Below are 21,180 nucleotides of genomic sequence, written 5' to 3' on the forward strand. Positions count from 1 at the left end.
AAGGGTTCTCCCAGCTAAATGTGTGATATAGGAACCAAATGGACCCTTATGGCTCTGTAACTCCGAAAGTCATGTGTATAAATGGTAAATAAGTGGTAAATGGCGTGTTTATGTAGCGCCTTTTATTCAAGGCGCTTTACATACCTGTAGATTGTGCATTACTATCACCCATTCACACATTTATAGGCCTACACCGATGAGGAAACCATGCAAGGCACCAACCTGTTCATCGGGAGCAACTAGGGCAGGGGTGGGCAACTTTGATGATGGCGAGGGCCACTATATTTCCACCTTCACTCCAGAGGGCCACATTGCATATTGCTACGTTCTATCATTCTATCTAGTATCTCATACAAAAGAAGCAAAAATAGCAGATCTACAAGCTCAAAACGCATCACGCTGCGATGCGTTTTGAGCTTGTAGATCGGCTATTTTTGCTTCTTTTGAATTAGGATCCTGAATAATTTTTTTGTTATTTCTTAATTGGAATCCTGAATTTGGATTTAATTTCAAACGCATTTAATTATATACTCATGTTAACTTTATGTACTTAAATACAAACACATTGGACATAAAACATACATTTTAATACTACTATACTAGCCATTAAGCTATAGACTGACGGAATTAAAGCATGTTTGGAATTGTAACAGCTGAAATCAATAATATATTCAGTATTCCAATATTAACCTGCTGAGGGCCGCATTAAGTGAAGGTGGGCGGCGCATGTGGCCCCCGGGCCGCCTGTTGCCCATGTATGAACTAGGCTAGGGGTTCAGAGTTTTCATGCTCAAGGACTCTTCGACACTAACTCTGGGAGTGGCCTGGAACGAACTGGGAAGCGGGAACCCTCCGTTCTTATAAGACGGCCACTCTACCCCTGAGCCCCTGCCGCCCCACGTATACATGGTGTAGCCTATAAACGGAGTATAAGACCATTTGGTTCCATTTGTATTGTAGGCCTACACTCTCAAAGTTACATTTTTAACTGAGGATTTTTACAAGTTTAGTTTCTATCAATTACACACCAGATGAAGCCTTTAATATTGATTCATGGAGAATTTTTTACCGGTATTTTAGTTTTTGTCACATTCCTAGGCCAGTAATTTGATGACCAGTGGACCCTCCGACTCCGGTAGGACTATAGACTCTTATCCCCTATACTGGCTGATATGACCCGGTCATCAAATTATTGGCTTAATTGTGAATGCGGCAAAATAATCCATTAATCCAAGGCTTCATGGGGTGTGCAATTGCAAAATAAGTAATTTTGGGGGTGGACTTCGCCTTTAAACTAGGCTATCAAACAGGAGAATGTTTGGCAGTTCTTCTAATCTACACAAAACCCAAATCCTACGTGGAACCTTTATTTTGAAAGCAAAATAGCTTCATGTCTGGTTGTTGTGGACTCAGCTGGTTCACTTGACGTGCTGCAGCCCACGTCATTTGATTGACCGCTCACTGAGAGGGCGGGCCGCTGTCACAACAGTTGATTGATGTCTCACTCCGCCATTCAGAGCGCAGTGAAATCAAATATGCACGAGAGGCTGTCATTCAATATTTAACACAGCCCCTCCCACCCTGCACACAGCTACTGTATTATACATGAGACAGTGTCAGGAAATGTCTGCTGCGTTCTTTTCTGACACTTTACTTACTCAACTTGTTCTTAATCAGATAATAATTAATCAGATAATGACCAGATAGATAGATAGATAGATAGATAGATAGATAGATAGATAGATAGATAGATAGATAGATAGGCCTACATCTGCCTGCCTGAATTTGCATCCAAGTGTCTTTTATATTATTGCTTCTTGAGTACTTGAATAGGTCAATTCTTTTTGGTTGACCCCCAGGGGCTGGGGACCCTGGGGACCCCCCCCCCCCCCCCCCCCCCAGCTAAATGATTGATAGTTAGGAACAGGCACGTGTACACATCAAAGGGGGCTTGCTTGAGCCACTGCCCTTTTATCCGTCTGTAAAAAAGTGCCCTCTCCAGACCATGAATGCAGTTTTCACTATGGTGAAAGAAATGAAAATGCCCTCTTTCCATGCCATACCTGAAGGCAGCATTCAAGACATTGCCTTGTCCAAACTCTCCTGAACATAAATTGCCCTCACTGTGTAGAAATCCATGCCATATATGCCACATCTCCAGTATTTGTTTTTTTTTTTTGCTTAGTTTAGTGTGTTATCAAGTACTGAAAATAGCCGACCACCAAGCTCACAACGCGTCGCAGCGCTCATCGTTGTGAGCTTGGAGGTCTGCTATTTTCAATATTTTCACTTTTAGAAATGTCAGTCCCTGCCTCTTTATTCTCTGCACGTCCCTGGTTAGGAAACAAAGGGGGAATGGGCCCTGGCTTAATAAATTGTCAATTTGGGTCCATGTGGTTCCATGTAATCATGAGAATCTTTCACAGAAAAATCATCTCAAATTTAGGTCTTTGCTTTCTTTTCTTTTTCCCTTTTCCTTCAGTGTAGGCCAATTATCAAGATCAATTAACCAGTCATAATGTCACAGCAGTGGTGTAAAGTAACTAAGTAGGCTACATTTACTCGATTACTGACTATTGAGTAAAATTTTGAGGTATTTGTACTTTATTGATCGCTATGTGACACACTGTGAGCTTAGATCTGCTATTTTTATACATTAGATTTGTATACATTTGAACACTTGAAATGAGACACTGTGCAGTACTTTTTTTTAGTACTTTAAGTTTGGTACATTTTTATACCAATACTTTTGTATTTTAAGTACATTTTTAATTCTGGACTTTTACTTGTAGTTGTAACAGATTATTTGTACATAGTAAAACAAAATGAGTAGCCTACTTGTCACAGCAATAGTGGGTTCGACATGAACACCTCCGTCCAGCAGGTGGCAGTAAAGATAAGGTTTTCCCACTGCAGGAAGCACGCCTCGCATCTTCCTACAGCCACTCGTTTGTTTGTCACACGTGGGGTGTTACATGCGATGTTGTTACCGGTGGCTCTGGGTTGTCAGCTGAGACACAAAGTCAAAGAAACGGTCAAAGAAACGGTTTGTTTTAGGACACGATTACAACCGGGTACAATCACACTTAATGCTGGATTCATCCAACTTGATAACCGGCATTAATTGATTGATTATAGGACAGTGTTTTCGTTTTTTGGGACACAATCGTCTCAAGTGTCTGCTCTATAAACTCTTATGTTATCATCACTGATCTTTGCATGCAAACGCTTTTTGCACATTAATCGGCAGGTGATCATTAACAGATGATATCTAATTACTCTACTGACCAATATGACGGATCGACCATTTCGTTGTCAGATAAACAACCACTCCCGCGCTGTGCTATAACAAGATAAACTTGTTTTTAATTTGATTTAATTAATTTAAATTTAAACGATCACCATGCTTCCCGGGCTTCCCCGTGCGGGCAAGGAGTTTCTGGTACGGATCTCATTCTATTGGAAGCCATTCTTCCAGGGCAGGTATAGCACAACTTATGGTTTCATATTTTTGATTCGTGTGTGTGTGTGTGTGTGTGTGTGTGTGTGTGTGTGTGTGTTTGTATAATTTGGTTTTGAACTAGGGCAGGGGTCTTCAACAGGGGTCATCAGAGTTACTACAGGGGGTCCTCCAAATCTTTCCTTGAATCCACTTGAACCCTCCTTATTCTGAGAACTTAAGCCAACAACAGCAGATCTACAAGCTGCTTGTAGATCGGCTATTTTTGGCAAAGAGCTTTGGTGTAGAGGGGAAAAAGAGCAGACTAAGTACAGAGTGAAAGGTCAAGTTGATTAAGTATTCACGGTTCAAGTGGTTAAATATCTGAAAACACTGGTGATCCATCATGCTGTCAAACAATGAAACTATGGAATCTGTGAAAAGTTTGTGGGGGTCCCTGCTTAATCTCTCTCTCAACAAAGGGGTCCTTGGCCTGAAAACGTTGACGACCCCTGAACTAGGGGTTAGTTCAAAACCTGTTTACCGTGGCAGATATCACAGATGATATATTGTTTAATCATTCACATAATAACAGTATAATATTAACCATCCATGGCAGGTATCAGGTATTCTAGTTAAGTGGTTATCAAACATTTTTAGTATCTAGAACCACCCTAACTCTGAGAGTGTGAACATTTGTAATGATTATTGTATACATTTTGTATTTGGTTTTAGTGAACTATCTTAACCATCACTATCAGAGTTATTGTATAGTGCAGGGGTCTTCAACGTGTTCAGGCCAAGGACCCCTTAGCTGAGAGAGAGATGAAGCAGGGACCCCCACAACCTTCTCATAGATTCCATATAGTTTCATTGTTTGACAGCGTGATCGATCATCATCAGTGTATTATTTTGGATTCATGTCAATTTTTGTTTTCAGATATTTAACCACTTGAACCGTCAATACTCAATAAACCGGCCCTTTCACTCTGTATTTTTTAGTCTGCTCTTTTTCCCCACTACAACAAAGGTCTTTGCCAAAAATAGCCGATCTACAAGCTCACAACGCCTCGCAGCGCGAGGCGTTGTGAGCTTGTAGATCTGCTATTTTTGGCTAAAGTTCTCAGAATAAGGACACTAGGGTTCAAGTGGTTAATATCAAAAAAAGAAGAAAAAAGTTTCTATCACACAAAGATTTGGAGGACCCCCTGTAGTAACTCTGCGGACCCCCTGTTGAAGACCCCTGGTATAGTGTAATATCTTTTTATGTTGTGTCAGGTATCTGATCGTCACAAACACGCTGAGCGGAGGGGGCATGCTGGCCCTGGGAGACTCCCTCCAGCAGACCCGCGAGATGCGACGGGATCTGGACAACTTGGACAAGGTTCGAGACTGGACACGCACAGGTGCAGTAAGACCCCCAACCCGGTAGTGCATGAGTTCTGAGGAGAACTCATGCACCCACAGATGCCCTGATTAGATCGGAATGATTTAGAATTTGTTTTCCCCAATTATCTATATTATCAATATTTTGATATGACATTTTTGAGGATGTTCATTACAACAGGTAATGAACATCAAAGTGGGAGCTGTGACGCAAGTCCAGGCATGCCACAGAATACTGTTGATAACATTTTGTTGAATAGGCTCTATGCATATACACCATTTTGTTCTACTTCCGGGTGTCTTTCGACTTCCTTCACAGGTGTTAAGGTGGTTGCACACTGCTGCGTTTTTCGGGCCGAATATCGGAGTGAATTTCGGATCACGCAAATAAAAAATCAACCTCACGTTATGTCAGTCACGTTTGCACACTGCCGCCCGTTTCGCGCACCACTCGGTCCCTTGCTCTCTCTATCTCTCTCTCTCTCCTTGCCCTGAAAAACGCATTTCGCAACGAAAAACGCAGCAGTGTGCAACCACCTTTACTGATGATACTAATGAAGGCTCTGTTTGATTTATCGTACAGTGGTTCTTTAATTTCAAGGACCCCCATAACTCTCAACAAATGGAATCAAATGGACCCTTGCGGGTCCATTTGCTTCCATTTGTACACTCTCAGAGTTACACACCTGTATCGGACATTTGGAACCCACTCAAGGACACTTTTAGACCCACTGGTGTAGCAGAGTGTTTCCAGTGAGCCAACATGCACAATAGCAGCACCCTGACTCTGTTTGACCAAAATAGAACAGACCCTTCATTAGTATCATCGGTAACACCTGTGAAGGAAGTCGAAAGACACCCGGAAGCAGAACAAAATGGTTTCGGTCCCGGTCCCTCTGGACCTTCATCAAGAGTGTCTTTCACTAGGGGCACGGTGGCACAGTGGTTGAGAGGTTAGCGCTGGTGCCTCACAGCTAAGGGTGACCATATTTTAAGCCACTCAAACCGGGACGTGAAACACTGTTGCCTAAAACCGGGACCCTAAAAGCAATAAGCACGTTAACGCACATGCGCGCGCCCACTCTCTAACGTTTGTGCACGCACACACATGCACGCAGGGTTGCAAACAGGCAGTGAATGATTGACAAACAGTCTCAGTGTTGAATTCAGACACGCAATGAATTTGTTCATGATGTTTTCTGATTGGTTAGGTGAGCATGTTTTCATGAAAAGAACATGTTAAATGTCTATGCAACCACTGAAAACAGCTACTATTATTTTAATTCTGGCGAAAACCGGGACAATCTTGCAGTGAATGTTGAAAACCGGGACATAATAGTGGTTTAGAGATATTTGTCGGGATACCAGGACACGCAGCTTGAAAACGGGACAGTCCCGGGTAAACCGGGACGTCTGGTCACCCTATCACAGCTAGAAGGTCCTGGGTTCGATTCCCGCCGGGGGACGCTGTGGGCACTGGGGGCGTGTTCTCTCCTCCGCGTCATCAGCGTCCACACCCTAGGTGGAGTTGGCGAAAGGGCCTTTCTGTGTGGAGTTTGCATGTTCTGCCCATGTCTTCTAGGGTAGATACCCTCACAAAAACATGCAGTAATCCTGGTTTCTATACCGCCTCCCCCTGGCCAGCTGGGGCTCCCCAGGCGTGGCAGAGGGAGAGCAGAAACCAAGATTACAGCTTAGGCAAGGTTGCAAACTCATGGGATAAAAATATAGGAAAAAAAAAAATATATAGTGTCTTTCACTTTTTTTCATGAATGCTTCAGAATGTCATGATCCAACGCACCTGCATCTGAACGAAGGGGATGTGTGAATATTTCCCTCACATAGATCAGTGGTTCTCAGGCCGCGACCCCCAAAATAATCATATTTTAACTGAGGACCCCCCTCCCACCCTGACGAGCACTAAGAGTTGAGTCATTACATTTTGTATAACATGGTTCTATTGTGAAGATAGCAGATCCACGTGTTGCGAGGCGTTGTGTAGCATGTAGATCAACTATTTTCACAATTTCTGCCTCTAATATTTGACAATGGTTATCCACGTTTTCAGGCCTTGACCCCCAAAATAATCATATTTTAACTGGGGACCCCCACCCTGACGAGCACTAAGAGTTACATTTTGTATAACACGGTTCTACTGTGAAAATAGCAGATCTACATGCTCACAACGCCTCACAATGGGTCCCCAGATGATTAACATTGTTTTCTCTCTTAACAGTAAACAAACCAAAATAAAGTTTAAGTCTATAGAGGGTATCTGCACATTTCTAAAGTGACAATTTAAGGACTTTTTAATACCTCTAAAATGACAAATTAAACATTGGTCAAATTGTCAAATATTAAATAAAACCATGTTATACAAAATGTAATGCCTCAAATCTTAGTGCTTGTCAGGGTGGGGGGGGGGTCCCCAGTTAAAATATGATTATTTTGGGGGTCGCGGCCTAAAAAGGTTGAGAACCACTGCATTATTGCGACCGTAGGTCGCACTTACTACAGAAAGCTGCTCGAGGTGTCCGTCTGTCCGTCCGTCACACACGTCACACGTCACACTTTTGCCCTGCTCATATCTCCGCAACCGTTGCCCCGATCCATGCCAGATTTTGCACACACACTCCTTACCTGCCAAACTACAACCTCCAAGGACCCCCGGAGCTCCAGGGACCCCCAGCTCCCTCGGGGACCCCCAAGTGTAAAAAATGAGCACATGTGCAAAAATTACCAAATGACCACCCCAACGGGGCTGCTCACGGGGCATTCCCGGGGACCACCCACTCCTGGTGCTCCAGAACGGATGCAAAAGTGGTGGCGCCCCCAGTGGAGGACCCCCTGCCACTGCAGCTCACATAAAATGCCGTAACTCGGGCTAGGAGCGACCGGGAGAGCCGGGGCCGGTACCTATTCGTCCGCCTTGGCGGCGCGGACACCCCACCCCTCATTTCTCACATGGCCCTCTAGCGCCACCATGAGGCCGATTCAGATTTTGCCCTAAAATCACGAAAATCACTACACAGTATGTCTACACTCATGTCATCAACATGGACCAGGAAGATTTTGGAAAAACACATTTTTGCCCTATTTGTGGAGATAAGTGACCTACGGTCGCTTATCTCCCGATTAGGGAGTCTTACTGGTAATACAGGTATGGTATTGGATGTGGTTATATTGTGCCGTGCTCTCTCCCAGGGCGCATGTTTGCGGTGGGCTGCTCCATGGGGCCCGTCCTGCACTACTGGTACAGCTGGCTGGACAAGTTCTACGTGGGCAATGCCCTCCGCACCGTGGGCAAGAAGGTCCTGGTAGACCAGCTGGTCGCTTCCCCTACCCTGGGAATGTGGTACTTTGTAGGTGAGTGGAGGAATTACGTGCATGATGTAAACACGTTGATCTAATGCATGGCTAAAGTTCTCAGTCGCCACGACCGATTTCAGTCGTTTAGATTCCATAGTAGCCAGCATGTCTTCTATGGCAGTGTTTCTCAACCACATGTGCCTGGGGACCTTTGGTGTGCCCCTGAGAAGGGTCAAGTGTGCCCCTTGAAACTGCTTGAAAGCCAGTATTGTATTTATCATTTTAAAAATGATTTAAACAGCCGATCTACAAGCACAGCCGATCTACAAGCACACAACGCCAAGCGGTGCGAGGCGTTGTGTGCTTGTAGTTCTGCTGTTTTCACTACTGTTGTGCGACAGCCTTGTAAGATGAAGCTGGGCTTTACTTTGCGAAGAAACGTACAAATTTGAAACTTGGAGATACAAGGTTTCTTCCCGACAGTGACGATATTTACACCCCCGTATTATGTTTACTTTTTACTACTAAAACAGCATAATCTTACTTGTTGTGTTCATTGTTTAGGAATCAGCGCTAAGTGTGGGAGGCTCCTTTCGGGGAAATCTCGCTCTTTCGAACGACCATCATTTCGACCGGAGGGTTAGCGACTCATTCCACGGAGGTTAGGGTTAGGGTGAGGGTTAGAGTCGGGTGTCGAAAAGATGACATGTAGTAACGGCGACACGCTCCCGCTCCTTTAAACACTTGTTTCACAAATCACACGTTAGGACTTGGTCAGACAAACCTTTTCAGCTGTCTCAATGACATGCTGTAACACATAAGTCTTTACACCACCCTTGACACCCTTCGCACACATACTGTACATACCCCCTGCAGAATCACAACTCTATTGCTAAGATTTCATGCAAGGAATGTTTTTTTTTACATTGGTCACATTGATCAATCTGCTAAACATGCAGTTAATGACACTCAGTAGCCAGTGATGAGACAAGTCTTCTCATTAGGGCTGGGTTCGGTAACCGCCGTACCGCCGTATCGCGGTATACCGCGGCCTACCGCGGTGTCAGGGTCCTTACCGCGGTCAAAAAAGACAAAAAAATAGGCTATTTTTATTGAGAACGAGCGAGTTTTAAAACGGGGGAGAAGCGAGGACCGCATGCGCTCCATGCCGCTCTGCTCTGGGCCGTGTACCACACGTTGGAAGCCGCCCACATACGTCACTCACACACACACAGTGCACGCAGGGCAGTAGAGTACGGAGCACAACTCTATGACGGAGCAGCAATGCAGCATATACTTTCTCTGTAATCCACTCGACACAAGGATGTTAATACATACCTTGTGTTGTGGCATATCTTTTTTTATTCATACGGATTACTGGCGGAGCGCGGGCCGCGTGGACAAAACCGAAAATGAAACTATTTTACTTTCTCCAGCTCCACCGCGTCGCACGTTGTGCTCCGTCCAGCGGCGCGTCGGCGATTTTATAACCTTTTCTGTCAAGTCTTGTAACTAAAACCTGTATATAGCAGCACTCAATCACTGTGATTTGAGAGTTGAGACGTGACGTGAGTTTACAGAATCACTGTACACGATCTGACTACCCTTCCTCTTCTGGTTTGTTCACATAGCTGTTTGTGTCTGAAAAGCCCAAGTAGCTAGCCTACGTTACTATGGTAACCCGACAGTGCAGATCTAAAAGCTCAGAACGCATCGCGGATGCGATGTGGTGTGAGCTTGTAGATCTGCTCCTTTGAAAGCCAGACCCGCTGTGCTGTACGGAGAAGTATATCTCGGGCAGTCAGGCTGTGTCGCCTCTCCACTGTGGAGAGGCGACTTTTGGGAAGATGATTGCAATATTTTGGCTTATCGCCGAACCTTAATTAATAGATACGGGGGTGCGGTAATTACCGCAGTACCGGCGGTAAATGGGAAGACGGTAATCGCGGTAACAAAATGTCCATACCGCCCCAGGCCTACTTCTCATCTCCCTTGACACGCACGCACGTCACACGCACGCACACACGCACACCACATGCACCCCCCGCCCCCCCCCCCCCCACACACACACACACACACACACACACACACACACACACACACACTTCACGATTTGCAGAAGAATCAAAGGTTGCTCCGCGGAACGTGGGCGTGGCAGCGTACGTCAACAACAGGCCGATGTTGATCAAAGGTCCTGAGGGTCAAACACTTGACACACACACACACACACACACACACACACACACACACACACAGCGTCTTTTATACGTTTGAAGACACTCCCTGCCTTTCTTTCACAACGTTCCTTATCGTTAAGCTCGTTAGCCCCGCAGGCCTCGGCCTGGTCGCTCTGACGTACGTCCATGTGTGTTTTATTGCAGGTATGAGTGCCATGGAAGGACAGGGTTTATCTAAAGGATGGGAGGAGTTCAAAGACAAGTTCTGGGAGTTCTACAAGGTATGGAAGGACCTGGTGTCTTTGGGTGGGGGGGGGGGGGGGGGGGGGGGCTGGGCCGGGTGGAGGGGACGACACGGGGGGATCAGGTTCAGCGGCATACCATGATGTGCATTCTGACATTTGTTTGAATCTGCTCAAAAGCAAATATCATTCTCTCTCTCCCTCTCTCTATCTCTCTCTCTCTCTCTCTCTCTCTCCTCCTCCCCCCCCCCCCCCCCCCCCGTCTCTATTGGACTATGAAGGGTTACCCATAAACTGAAACTTTCCAGAAACCATGAAGTTCAGTGTTGTTGTTTTTTTTTCTTTTTCATTATATAACCACAACATCCCTTGAAGGAGGACGTACGTCATTAGAAAAAAAAGGAAAAGAAATACATGACCTAATAGTGCTGTCTTATGACATAACATAAACATAAAACAAACAGTGTTCTCTCGTTCTCTCTCTCTCTCTCTCTCTCTCTCTCTCTCTCTCTCTCTCTGTCTGTCTGTCTGTGGCTCGTTCTCGCCTTATCCAGCATTATAAAATCCTGCTTGTAGTGACGGCTCATTCCATGGATGTGCAGTGCACTCGAGAGGTTTCTTTACAAGGCTACATGTGACATAGTGACAGAAGTCTGTCAGACGCAATGTAACTGTAGGCCAAGGTTTCCTCAACTTTTCATTGATTGTGGGATGCTCTAGTATTATAATCATGGACGTGCAAGTTGGTCTTAAAATATTCTTCGAAAGGTATACTTAGGAAGCATATTTGAAAGTTAAGTGCATTTTACAGATGCATGAACAGGACTTGACTGTTAATGCCATAGATAGACAATACAGGAGCACTACACCAGATCTGTGTAGGGCTTAGGGCATTAACGACTTGTGATTTTTGCAAGTCGACTCGACTCGGTGAAAAGTTGAGTTGAAGTCGACTTTATCGTTTGATGACATCATCACATCACACACGACCCCCCAATTATTTTAGGGGGTCCCCAGATGATTAACTTAATGTGCAACATTGTTTTCTCACTCAACAGTAAACAAACCAACATAAAGTTTAAGTATGTAGAGGGTATCTTCACATTTCTAAAGTGACAATTTAAGGACTTTTTAACACCTCTAAAATGACAAATTAAACATTGTCCAACTTGTCAAATATATAGAGGCAGAAATTGTGAAAATAGCAGTTCCATGTTATACCAAATGTAATAGCACTGTAATATTGGATCATTCCGTTCTTGACAATAAGCAATCCTACTGTTTGAATGCTGTACAGATGTACACATGGAGCAAATATAATGATATACTGTATATATATATATATATATATATATTTTTTTTTTTTTCAAATTTAACTTTTGACTTTCTCTGGTGGGAGTCGACTTGTGTAATGAATTCGACTCAGTCGACTTGTCGACTTTTTCGTTAATGCCCTAAATTATTGACAATAATTTGACAGCCTTACACAGATCTGGTGTAGTGTTTCCAGGCTGACTGGTGTGTTTGTGTATTGTTGTGCATCAAAGTGTGCTGTTATTCATTAACGTGTGTTGCTGTTGTTGTGTGTGCAGGCTGACTGGTGCGTGTGGCCGGCTGCGCAGATGATCAACTTCTACTTCCTGTCCCCGAAGTTCCGCGTCCTGTACGTCAATACTGTGACCCTGGGCTGGGACACCTACCTGTCTTACCTCAAACACAGGGTAAGACCTGTCTGTCTGTCTGTCTGTCCGTCCTGTAGGTCAGTGGTTCTCAAAGGTGGCCTGTTACCTAAAGGGTTACTGTCACTTTAAGAATCATCTTAAAAAACAAGTTAATATTTGTATGATGTCATTGTGGGGATGTGCAATTATAAGCCAATCAAATGAATTGTCTGTATGGGGCTTTTAAGCCGTGACATCATTTTGTAGGCAGAGGAGAACTCTGCCCCCAGAGCATTTTCTGTCCCTCGCCATTTCAACAGATCAGAGACAAAAATAACGACTAATGTATAATTCTAACACTTTCCTTTCAACAACAAAGAGAAGAAAAATGTGTAAATAGTAAAAATATTAAAAAAGATTCACGGAAACTGGGGGCAGAAATTCTCCTCTGCCTACAAAATGATGTCATACTTAACACAACTCGTGCCTCTTAATCTGAAGGTTGCTTGTTGCCTTGGTGCCGCGCCATTTCCTCCGTCGGCCGCCGCTATTATTTTGAAGGGCTGGAAGGGGGTTGTTTTTGTTTTTTTGGATTATCACTTGACGGCAACGATTACGTCATCTAGTCACATGACAGTGTGAGCCGAGAAGAGAAAGATGGCTGCGCCCTGCCGTGTGTATTGTTTACATCAGATCTGGTGCAAAATGGCTCAAAATGGCTCTTTTGGATTAAATGAAGTATCTTTATGGGCCTCTCCATTGACTTAACATGGAGGAGCTTCACTTCGCGTGCACGCCCAACGTGCGTTTTAAACAAATCGCGGACATTACCGATGCGGCCGCGACCGGAGCTACATTATGTAAGTATTAATACATTTACTGTAAATACAGTAAGATTGACGGTGAGCGCTGTCAACGGCGTCATGTAGTCACCGATTTGAATGACGGTGAGGATCGTCTACAGCAGCAGAACAGTTAACAGCCCCATAGCCTGACTGTATGACTACTTACTGTACTGGTCAGCTGTTATTGGGCAGATTACACTGAGACAGTTTCAGACTGTTTGTGGATCCACACGGGAGAGACACCACATGACAGTAGTTCATGTGGTGTCTCTCATACTATTATAATTTCGGGGCTGACAGTGGACCTTCAACCTGTGGGTCGGTCCCCAAATTATTTTGGGGGTTCCCCAGATGATTAAGTTCATGTTCAACATTATGTTCTCACTCAACAGTAAACAAACCAACACAAAGTTTCAAGTGTATAGAGGGTATCTGCACATTTCAAGTCACAAGTGACACATTTAATACCTCTAAAATGACAAATTAAACATTGGCCAAATTGACAAATATTAGAGGCAGAAATTGTGAATGTAGATCTGCTATTTTCACAATAGAACCGTGTTATACAAAATGTAATGCCTCAACTCTTAGTGCTTGTCAGGGTGAGGGGGGTCCCCAGTTAAAATATGATTATTTTGGGGGTCACAGCCCGAGAAGGTTGAGAACCACTGATTGATTGATTGAATACTTTATTAGAAATGTAAACACAAGGTACAGTAATAGTAATAACTGTCTCATTTCTCTCCGAAAGCCCTTAATTGGCCTTAATTATGATTGAAAATGATTAAGGATTACTGTCATTATGGTAAGCTTACATTTCATATCACCATACCCGTATCTTTCACTAGCCCCCCTTCTAAAAAAAATAAACAAAATAAATATAAAAAATAATAACAATAATTCGAATATTAATTTTCATATTCGAATGTACATATTTTGTCCATATTCGAGGAATATTGGATATTCGAATATTAATTTGGCAGCCTAATTAGGCACGGGTGCCAACATTGGCACAGGGGAGGGTGATCACTTGACTGGCAGAACTGTGTGAGAGGATTTTTATTTTAAAATCAAATCTTTTTTTAAACGTGGTCAATCAAATGAAGTCACCTAATTTAGAGGAAATTACATCCTGCACTCACATTCATTAAAATCTGAACTTTGACTGGGGAGAGACTCGACGGAGTAGGGGAGATATGGGGGTTATTGCTCTGAGTCTAATGATCATTATAACGATGTCCTGACTATCAAAATGTCGGAATCTTTGATGGGGTGTCATTAAAATCTATGTTGACATGACTATCTAGAAAATAAAAACATGTTACTTCCTTTCAAAAAGGTTGCTGACCCCAGCTATAAAGAGATGGGGAAATTTACATTTACCTTCCCTTTTGGTCTCCTCTCCTGATACAGTAAATGTTTTTTTTTTTTTTTTTTTTTTTTCAATTTGGAAAGAAAGCAGCGTTACTCATCCTTTAATGGTAGAATGATTTTTAAAGCGAACACACAAGGTTTCCACACGACAACGACGATAAGCTATAAATATAAGGTGCTGGGAGTGAAAATTATAATGTATGCCTCGGATTAAAAAAATATTTATGGGGTGCCCTGAGACAAAAAAGTTTGGGAACCCCTGGTCTCTGTAATGACAGTTATTGGTGTTATTTGTTGTCAGGATGACGGAGTGCCCGTTGAGAACGCGTCAGACGGCATCGCCATGGTCAAACAGGAAGCAGCGGAGCCTGCCGCGCCGCCCAATCCCCTGGAGGAACGCATGCAAGAGGCCGGGACTTCCTGATAAGTCACTCGCCAAGATAAAAAAGTTGCGTTTGTTATTTTATTTATTTTTTCCTAGTATTGTTTCCGGCCTATACTGTGTCATTCCTCCAAAAAAAAACGAGCTCAGGGAGCCAGAGTTGTTGCACTGCCTGTGAAGACTGTAGTTTAACTTATTATCAGGGGCGTCACAAGGGGGGGGGGGGGGGAGAAGTGGGACTGAGTTACTAGTGTACCAAGGTGGAGGGGCCCTAGTAGCTTCTATTGAAAAATAGCAGATATACAAGCTCACAGCGCGGCACCGAGTGCCGCGCTGCGAGCTTGTAGATCTGCTATTTTTGAAAAGTTGTGGAAAATGTGTGCAAATCTTTGCATACATGTATTTTTTTAAGCAAACATTTGTAACACAAATTTTGCTTCTGGGGCATCCGTGGAACTAAATATTTTGAAATGTGGGGTCCGTAGCCAAATCCTTGGGGGTCCTTCACATGAAAAAGTTTGAGCACCACTAACATGGAAACATACGTTTCTTGCACACATTTTCACCATTTTTCAAAAATAGCAGATCTACAAGCTCGCAGCGCGGCACTCGGTGCCGCACAGTGAGCTTGTATATCTGCTATTTTTCAATGGTTAACATTCATGGGGGGCCCACAGTGAATCCTTGTACCCAGGGCCCAGAATTTGGTGTTACGGCCCCTGCTTATTATACTCTTTATCACTGTGCGGTCATGAGATTATCAGGCCGTGGTTGCTGGTTCACTTCCCACAGGGTAACACCGACATACTGTAGTATTATTACTGTAGTCGAGGATTGTATGGTCAATGTTGCCACCATATTGGCAAAGGCAACTTGCCAACTTTTGTGACGAAAATCCATAATTTTAAATTAACCAAGTATCGTCTATAATAGCATATCATCGTTGTCGGGTGAAAACCTTGTATGTCCAAAACCGTTCGTTTCGCATTTATCATTTTAAAAATGATTTAAACTAGTGAAAACAGCCGATCTACAAGCACACAACGCCTCGCACGGCGAGGCGTTGTGTGCTTGAAGATCTGCTGTTTTCACTATTTTTGTGCGACGGCCTTGTATGGTGAAGCAGGGCTTTACTTTGCGAAAAAACGTACAAATTTGAAACTTTTAAAATAACAAATTTGATACAAGGTTTCCACCCGACAACGACGATATACTATCTACATGTCTGACGTCTGTAACAAACCAAACAGTTTGAAAATTGTTGAATTTCAGCGAGTGTCATTTTGCGTTGCAGTGCGGCGCCTTACAATCTGGTAGATCAGCTATTATTTGTTATTTTTTGGACAATGTTTGACCTTTTCTTTTCTCACAATATTGTAAAAAAAACACTGATACTTTTAATTTTGTTCATTTCGCATTATCGCACAGCCCTAGCTGTTAATTTGTATTAGATCAGCTGTCATGTGCTTTAACATGTAATCAGCTGTGATATTGTTCTAATGTGCCAAATAATCCCCCTTACAATCTGGCAGATCAGCTATTATTTGTTATTTTTTTGGACAATGTATGACTTTTTCTTTTATCACAATAATATTGTAAAAAAACACTGAGACTTTTAATTTTGTTCATATCGCATTATCACACAGCCCTAGCTGTTAATTTGTATCACACCGGCTGTCATGTGCTTTAACATGTAATCAGCTGTGATATTGTACTAATGTGCCAAATAATCTCCCTTTAATCCTCCACTTGAAAGTCACTAGGAAGAATGAATGCATGGCATTGATTTAATCTGCATACCAGAATTGTACCGAGTGCTGCGATACAACGTCGGTGTTAATTTATTTTATATTGCAAATGTTATTTTATAAAGACCATTCTGACTTTTGGTCAAAGTTTTATTTTCTTCTTAAATGTGCTGATGAATATCTTGTGGGCCAAATCAACTGTTCATTTTGAAGCAGTTTGCTGGAGTGATTGTGTACATACTGAATATAGTTGCTTTCGGGAAGAAAGCTATCTTCATATCTCGTGTTTGTATTTTTTTCGTTCCATAAATCAGTGGTTCTCAACCTATTCGGGGCCACAAGGCCCAAAATATTCAGATTTGAAATTGGGGACCCCCAACCCTGGCACTTGAAATGTAGGAGTTCGAGGCATTCGATTTAGCTGGACTCTGTTCCACAGATAAATATTGTGAAACTAGCAGATCTACAAGCTCACAACGGCTCGCGTTCTGCGAGGCGTTGTGAGCTTATAAGATGGCTATTTTCAATAGGTTTTGAGAGAAGGTCACTTGACTATCATCTTCAAAAGCATCAGGTTGAGAACCACTGCCATTGATGAATGCCATATTTCTTGTAGAGCTGGTGTTTTTGCCACCTTTGAAAATGGTTGAAAGCTTCTGCCTATAATGACTTGCCCAACATAGGGAGGCCAGCCAAGTTGAAAGTGGTTTAAGTATGTATGTGGTAGGGCATTAGCGACTTGTGATTTTTGCAAGTCGACTCGACTCAGTAAAAAGTTGATTTGAAGTCGACTTTATTGTTTGATGACATCATCACGTCACACACGACCCCCCAATTATTTTGGGGGTCCCCAGATGATTAACTTAATGTGAAACATTGTTTTTTTCACGCAACTGTAAACAAACCAACATAAAAGTGTATAGAGGGTATCTTCACATTTCTAAAGTGCCAATTTAAGACTTTTTAATATCTCTCTAAAATGACAAATTAAGCATTGTCCAAATTGTCAAATATATAGAGGCAGAAATTGTGAAAATAGCCGATCTACATGCTTGTGAGCAAGTAGATCAGCTATTTTCACAATAGAACGTTTCTTTCAAATTCGACTTTCAACTTTCTCTGGTGGGAGTCGACTTGGGTAATGAAGTCGAGTCGACTTGTCGACTTTTTCGTTAATGCCCTAGTATGTGGCCTTTGTAAATATTGACAACAGGACCTTTTGACTAAATAATAACTACATTGGATCCATTGGAGCAGGTTATTTTTTATTTTTTTTCCATATCCTGAAAATTAACAGTCTTGGACATAGCTTTCCCCCAGACATCATCTTTATGGTATGTTGGATATGCATACAGTACATAAACATACTGTAGTTAATGTGAGGCGATGTATCCGCTCAAACTAATCAGTATAAACAGAATTAATTTCAGTCTGACTGTACTCGTCTAATCTCAACTATTCCACCATCTCTGAATGCTACGTAGAGTTGTCATCTGTGTACATCATTTCCACTCACAAATATATAGTGTGCAAAAACTAGACTCTCCGGGTTCCTGTTGGGAGGTCTAATTTGAACTTTACAAGTATGTAACTCTGACAGTATACAAATGAAAGGGTCCATTTGGTTTCATTTGTATACTGTCACTGCAAGTGGAGACCTTGACATTTTAAAATTTGAGAGCTACTGATTTAGACCAAAATGCAGGTTTAAATTGAATTCTGCAATGAATCTCTGTATGAATTCTGCAATGAATCTCTGTATTAACGATTCAACAGGATTTCTTACAAGGCTCCCTCAATTGTATCACGATATATACGATATCTCTGAAAAGGCATATCGTGGAGACATTGTATCGTCTCAACGATAATTATCACCATATCGCCCACCCCTACTTGAAATTTAAGAAACACTGCCCTAATTGTTCCCGATGAGCACTTAGGTGCGTTGCATGGTTTCCTCCGCCATCGGTGTACGAGTGTGTGTGTGTGAATGGGTGAATGTAATGCATGATCATTTTAAAAAGGCCTTGGATAAAGGCTCTATATGTAAATGCACCACTTATATTTACATTTTATATATCGGAATTTCCATTTCTGCTGAGTAGCAAGCGTTTGCGTCGACTAGTACTTGATTTACAGCAGGACAAATGTTCGTGAGTGCACAATGCGAAATGGAATAAGTGAAGGGAGGCTGGAAATCAGATGTGGTTTCTTAGCGTTTTCAGCGCTTCCTCGTGAAACGCGTGCTCTTGTGTGGGCATGTGTGAGGCCGCAAAATGACAACGTCGTAGCAAAAATAGCCCATATCTACAAGCTCACAAAGCGTTGCATCGCAAGCTTGTAGATCTGCTATTCTTTATATTTTTGAAATCGTGTTTCTGTCCTTTGCATGTATGTTTTCCTTGCCTAATTAATGCCTAAAATATGGATGCCAGGTTGAACGTGGTCAAATAAATGCAAATGTGAAACGTCATGTAACTTGGACAGTGTCGTTATTTCGGTGTGCCGTGGCAGAACTGTGTCCAACACTACAGTACGGTTGAGTAAACATAGTCAGTTGTTCAAACATTGACACTGAGCTGCTTTTCTTTTTTTTGTTATCAATTATTTTTATTTTCCATAACATAAAATTAGAGACATACATATGAATAGAACAAGAAAAAGTAAAACATTAATCAAAAGAAAAATGCAATTAACAGACAAACACAAACAATAGCAAAACAAGAAAAGGAAAAGAAAACCCACCCACCCCCTTTCCCCGGACCAACACGGAATGTACAATAGTGCATGCCTGTGCTAGGCTGTTACCACTATATAGTGATTTCTTGAATCATAGCCTTAAGCTTATCTGCAATGTCCGACCACATATTAATGTTTTCTTCTTTTGCTCCGTGTAACCTTGCTATCGACTGCTCTAAATATACTATATCTAGAAAGGTTAAGGCCCACTGGCGAAACGTTAACGTATGAGGAGGTTTCCACCGCGTAGCTACCATCTTCTTCGCCGCCGTTAATCCAGCAAAGAAGATGCGCTTGCGTATATTGTTTAGTTGCAACTGTGAGACGTCATTTAATAAAAATAAAGAAGGAGAAGATATGATATTAATACTAAAAATAGTTGAAAGTTTTGAGGCAACCATATTCCAGAATGACGACACATTTGGGCATTCCCAAACCATGTGAAGGAAGGTACCAATACTATTTGAGGCGCAGAGAGTGCAGTTGGGATTATTCAAAATCCTCATAGCACATAGTCTGCGGGGAGTTAAATAAGTCCGATGAACAAAATTTAAATGAATTTGTTGATGGTCTGGATTTCTAGAAGATAGCCTAATGTTAGACCACACTGTGTCCCAACAAAAGTCAGGGTCCAAATTTGGTACATCATTCCTCCAAACAGTATCAACAGATAGGGGCCCATAACTACAGTCTAATAAAAAACCATAGAGGGTGGAACACTGAGCTGCTTTTCATAGTTCATACTCAATGATTATGAGCAGAACACACCTCTATGGTCACTCTCACACATCCTGCTTTACAGGATTCTGTGTGAGTGTGTGTGTGTGCGTGCGCACACGCGCGTGAGTGTTATGAGATGTAGAGAATGTGTGTGCATGTGATTGACTGTGATATCAGATGTACTGTATTGAGTGTGTGTGTGTGTGTGTGTGTTTAGGATATGAGCATTTCCTTGTCACCATGCCGGCAGCAATACGTGTCGCCGTGCTCGTGTGTGTGTTTGTAGCTGTTCTCTCTGACGGTAAGACAACGTTTTATATGTAATAGTTTATGTGCAAAGCGTGTATGAACCCATTTAAAATATTGACAAAAATTGGCAGGTTAAAAGTCTGTCGGCTGAGACAAAATTATGCAAATGGATGGAGAGCCCTGCTCGACAGCATGACCTTTCAGCTTGATCCAAGAAACTCCAGCAATGTTTACGGTAGTATTCATTTCTGTGGGACATTTAGTTTTATACCAGGGGTTCTCAAAGTGGTGTTCGGGGACCCCCAAGTAACCTGGTGGGGGTTTCGGGGCGTCCCCAGCATAAATGTAAACAGTTGAATCACTTGGATGTAGTGTAGTGTAAGTAACTGTTAAATAGCTCTATATTTTGATAGTAATCATTGTTGTGTTTGTTCAGTAAGGGGTCTCCATGCATGTCTCTCTAGTTCTTCAAACAGAAAATGAATTTTCAGGTCGGGATACCAATTTCTCCAATCAGGAGAGAACTCATATAGAATGCAGGATAAACAAGAAAAATTGAAAGTTATGAAACAAAAAAATAAGAATAGTAGACAACATTGGAACTAGAACATAACATTTAAGCTGGCAAATGGGTACTCTCTCATGATTGGATACAATTGGCAACTCACCTGGAAATTTATGTTCTTTTTACAGTATAATAAAGAGTTGGAGAGATGACAAGTGTGTGTTTATAGCTGTTCTCTCTGAGTGTAAGATATGTTATATTTCTGTTTACGAATGTAAACCGATTTCCTTCAACATTTGCCTAAACGGTGTGTTAAAGTCTTGTGTAGCTGTGATGCAAAATTATGCAAATTGATGGCAAGCACAGCTCGACAGCGTGACCTCAAGGTAAACTTTATTATCCCG

The 21,180-nt window shown here is 42.4% G+C and overlaps 1 protein-coding gene across 1 annotated transcript; it reads left to right on the forward strand.

The window, feature by feature from the left end:
• Window positions 1–3,403: 3,403 nt before the first annotated feature.
• mpv17l2 (MPV17 mitochondrial inner membrane protein like 2) lies at window positions 3,404–14,857 on the forward strand (the record flags this gene model as incomplete). The annotated part of the gene is made up of 6 exons (XM_080730695.1): window positions 3,404–3,483; window positions 4,718–4,845; window positions 8,030–8,191; window positions 10,516–10,592; window positions 12,146–12,274; window positions 14,735–14,857. The coding sequence occupies 6 exons, from the start codon at window positions 3,404–3,406 to the stop codon at window positions 14,855–14,857; spliced, it is 699 nt and encodes a 232-aa protein (XP_080586821.1).
• Window positions 14,858–21,180: the final 6,323 nt, after the last annotated feature.

The sequence above is a fragment of the Nannobrachium achirus genome (assembly GCF_963921795.1).
Source record: "Nannobrachium achirus genome assembly, chromosome: 1".
NCBI lineage: Eukaryota > Metazoa > Chordata > Actinopteri > Myctophiformes > Myctophidae > Nannobrachium > Nannobrachium achirus.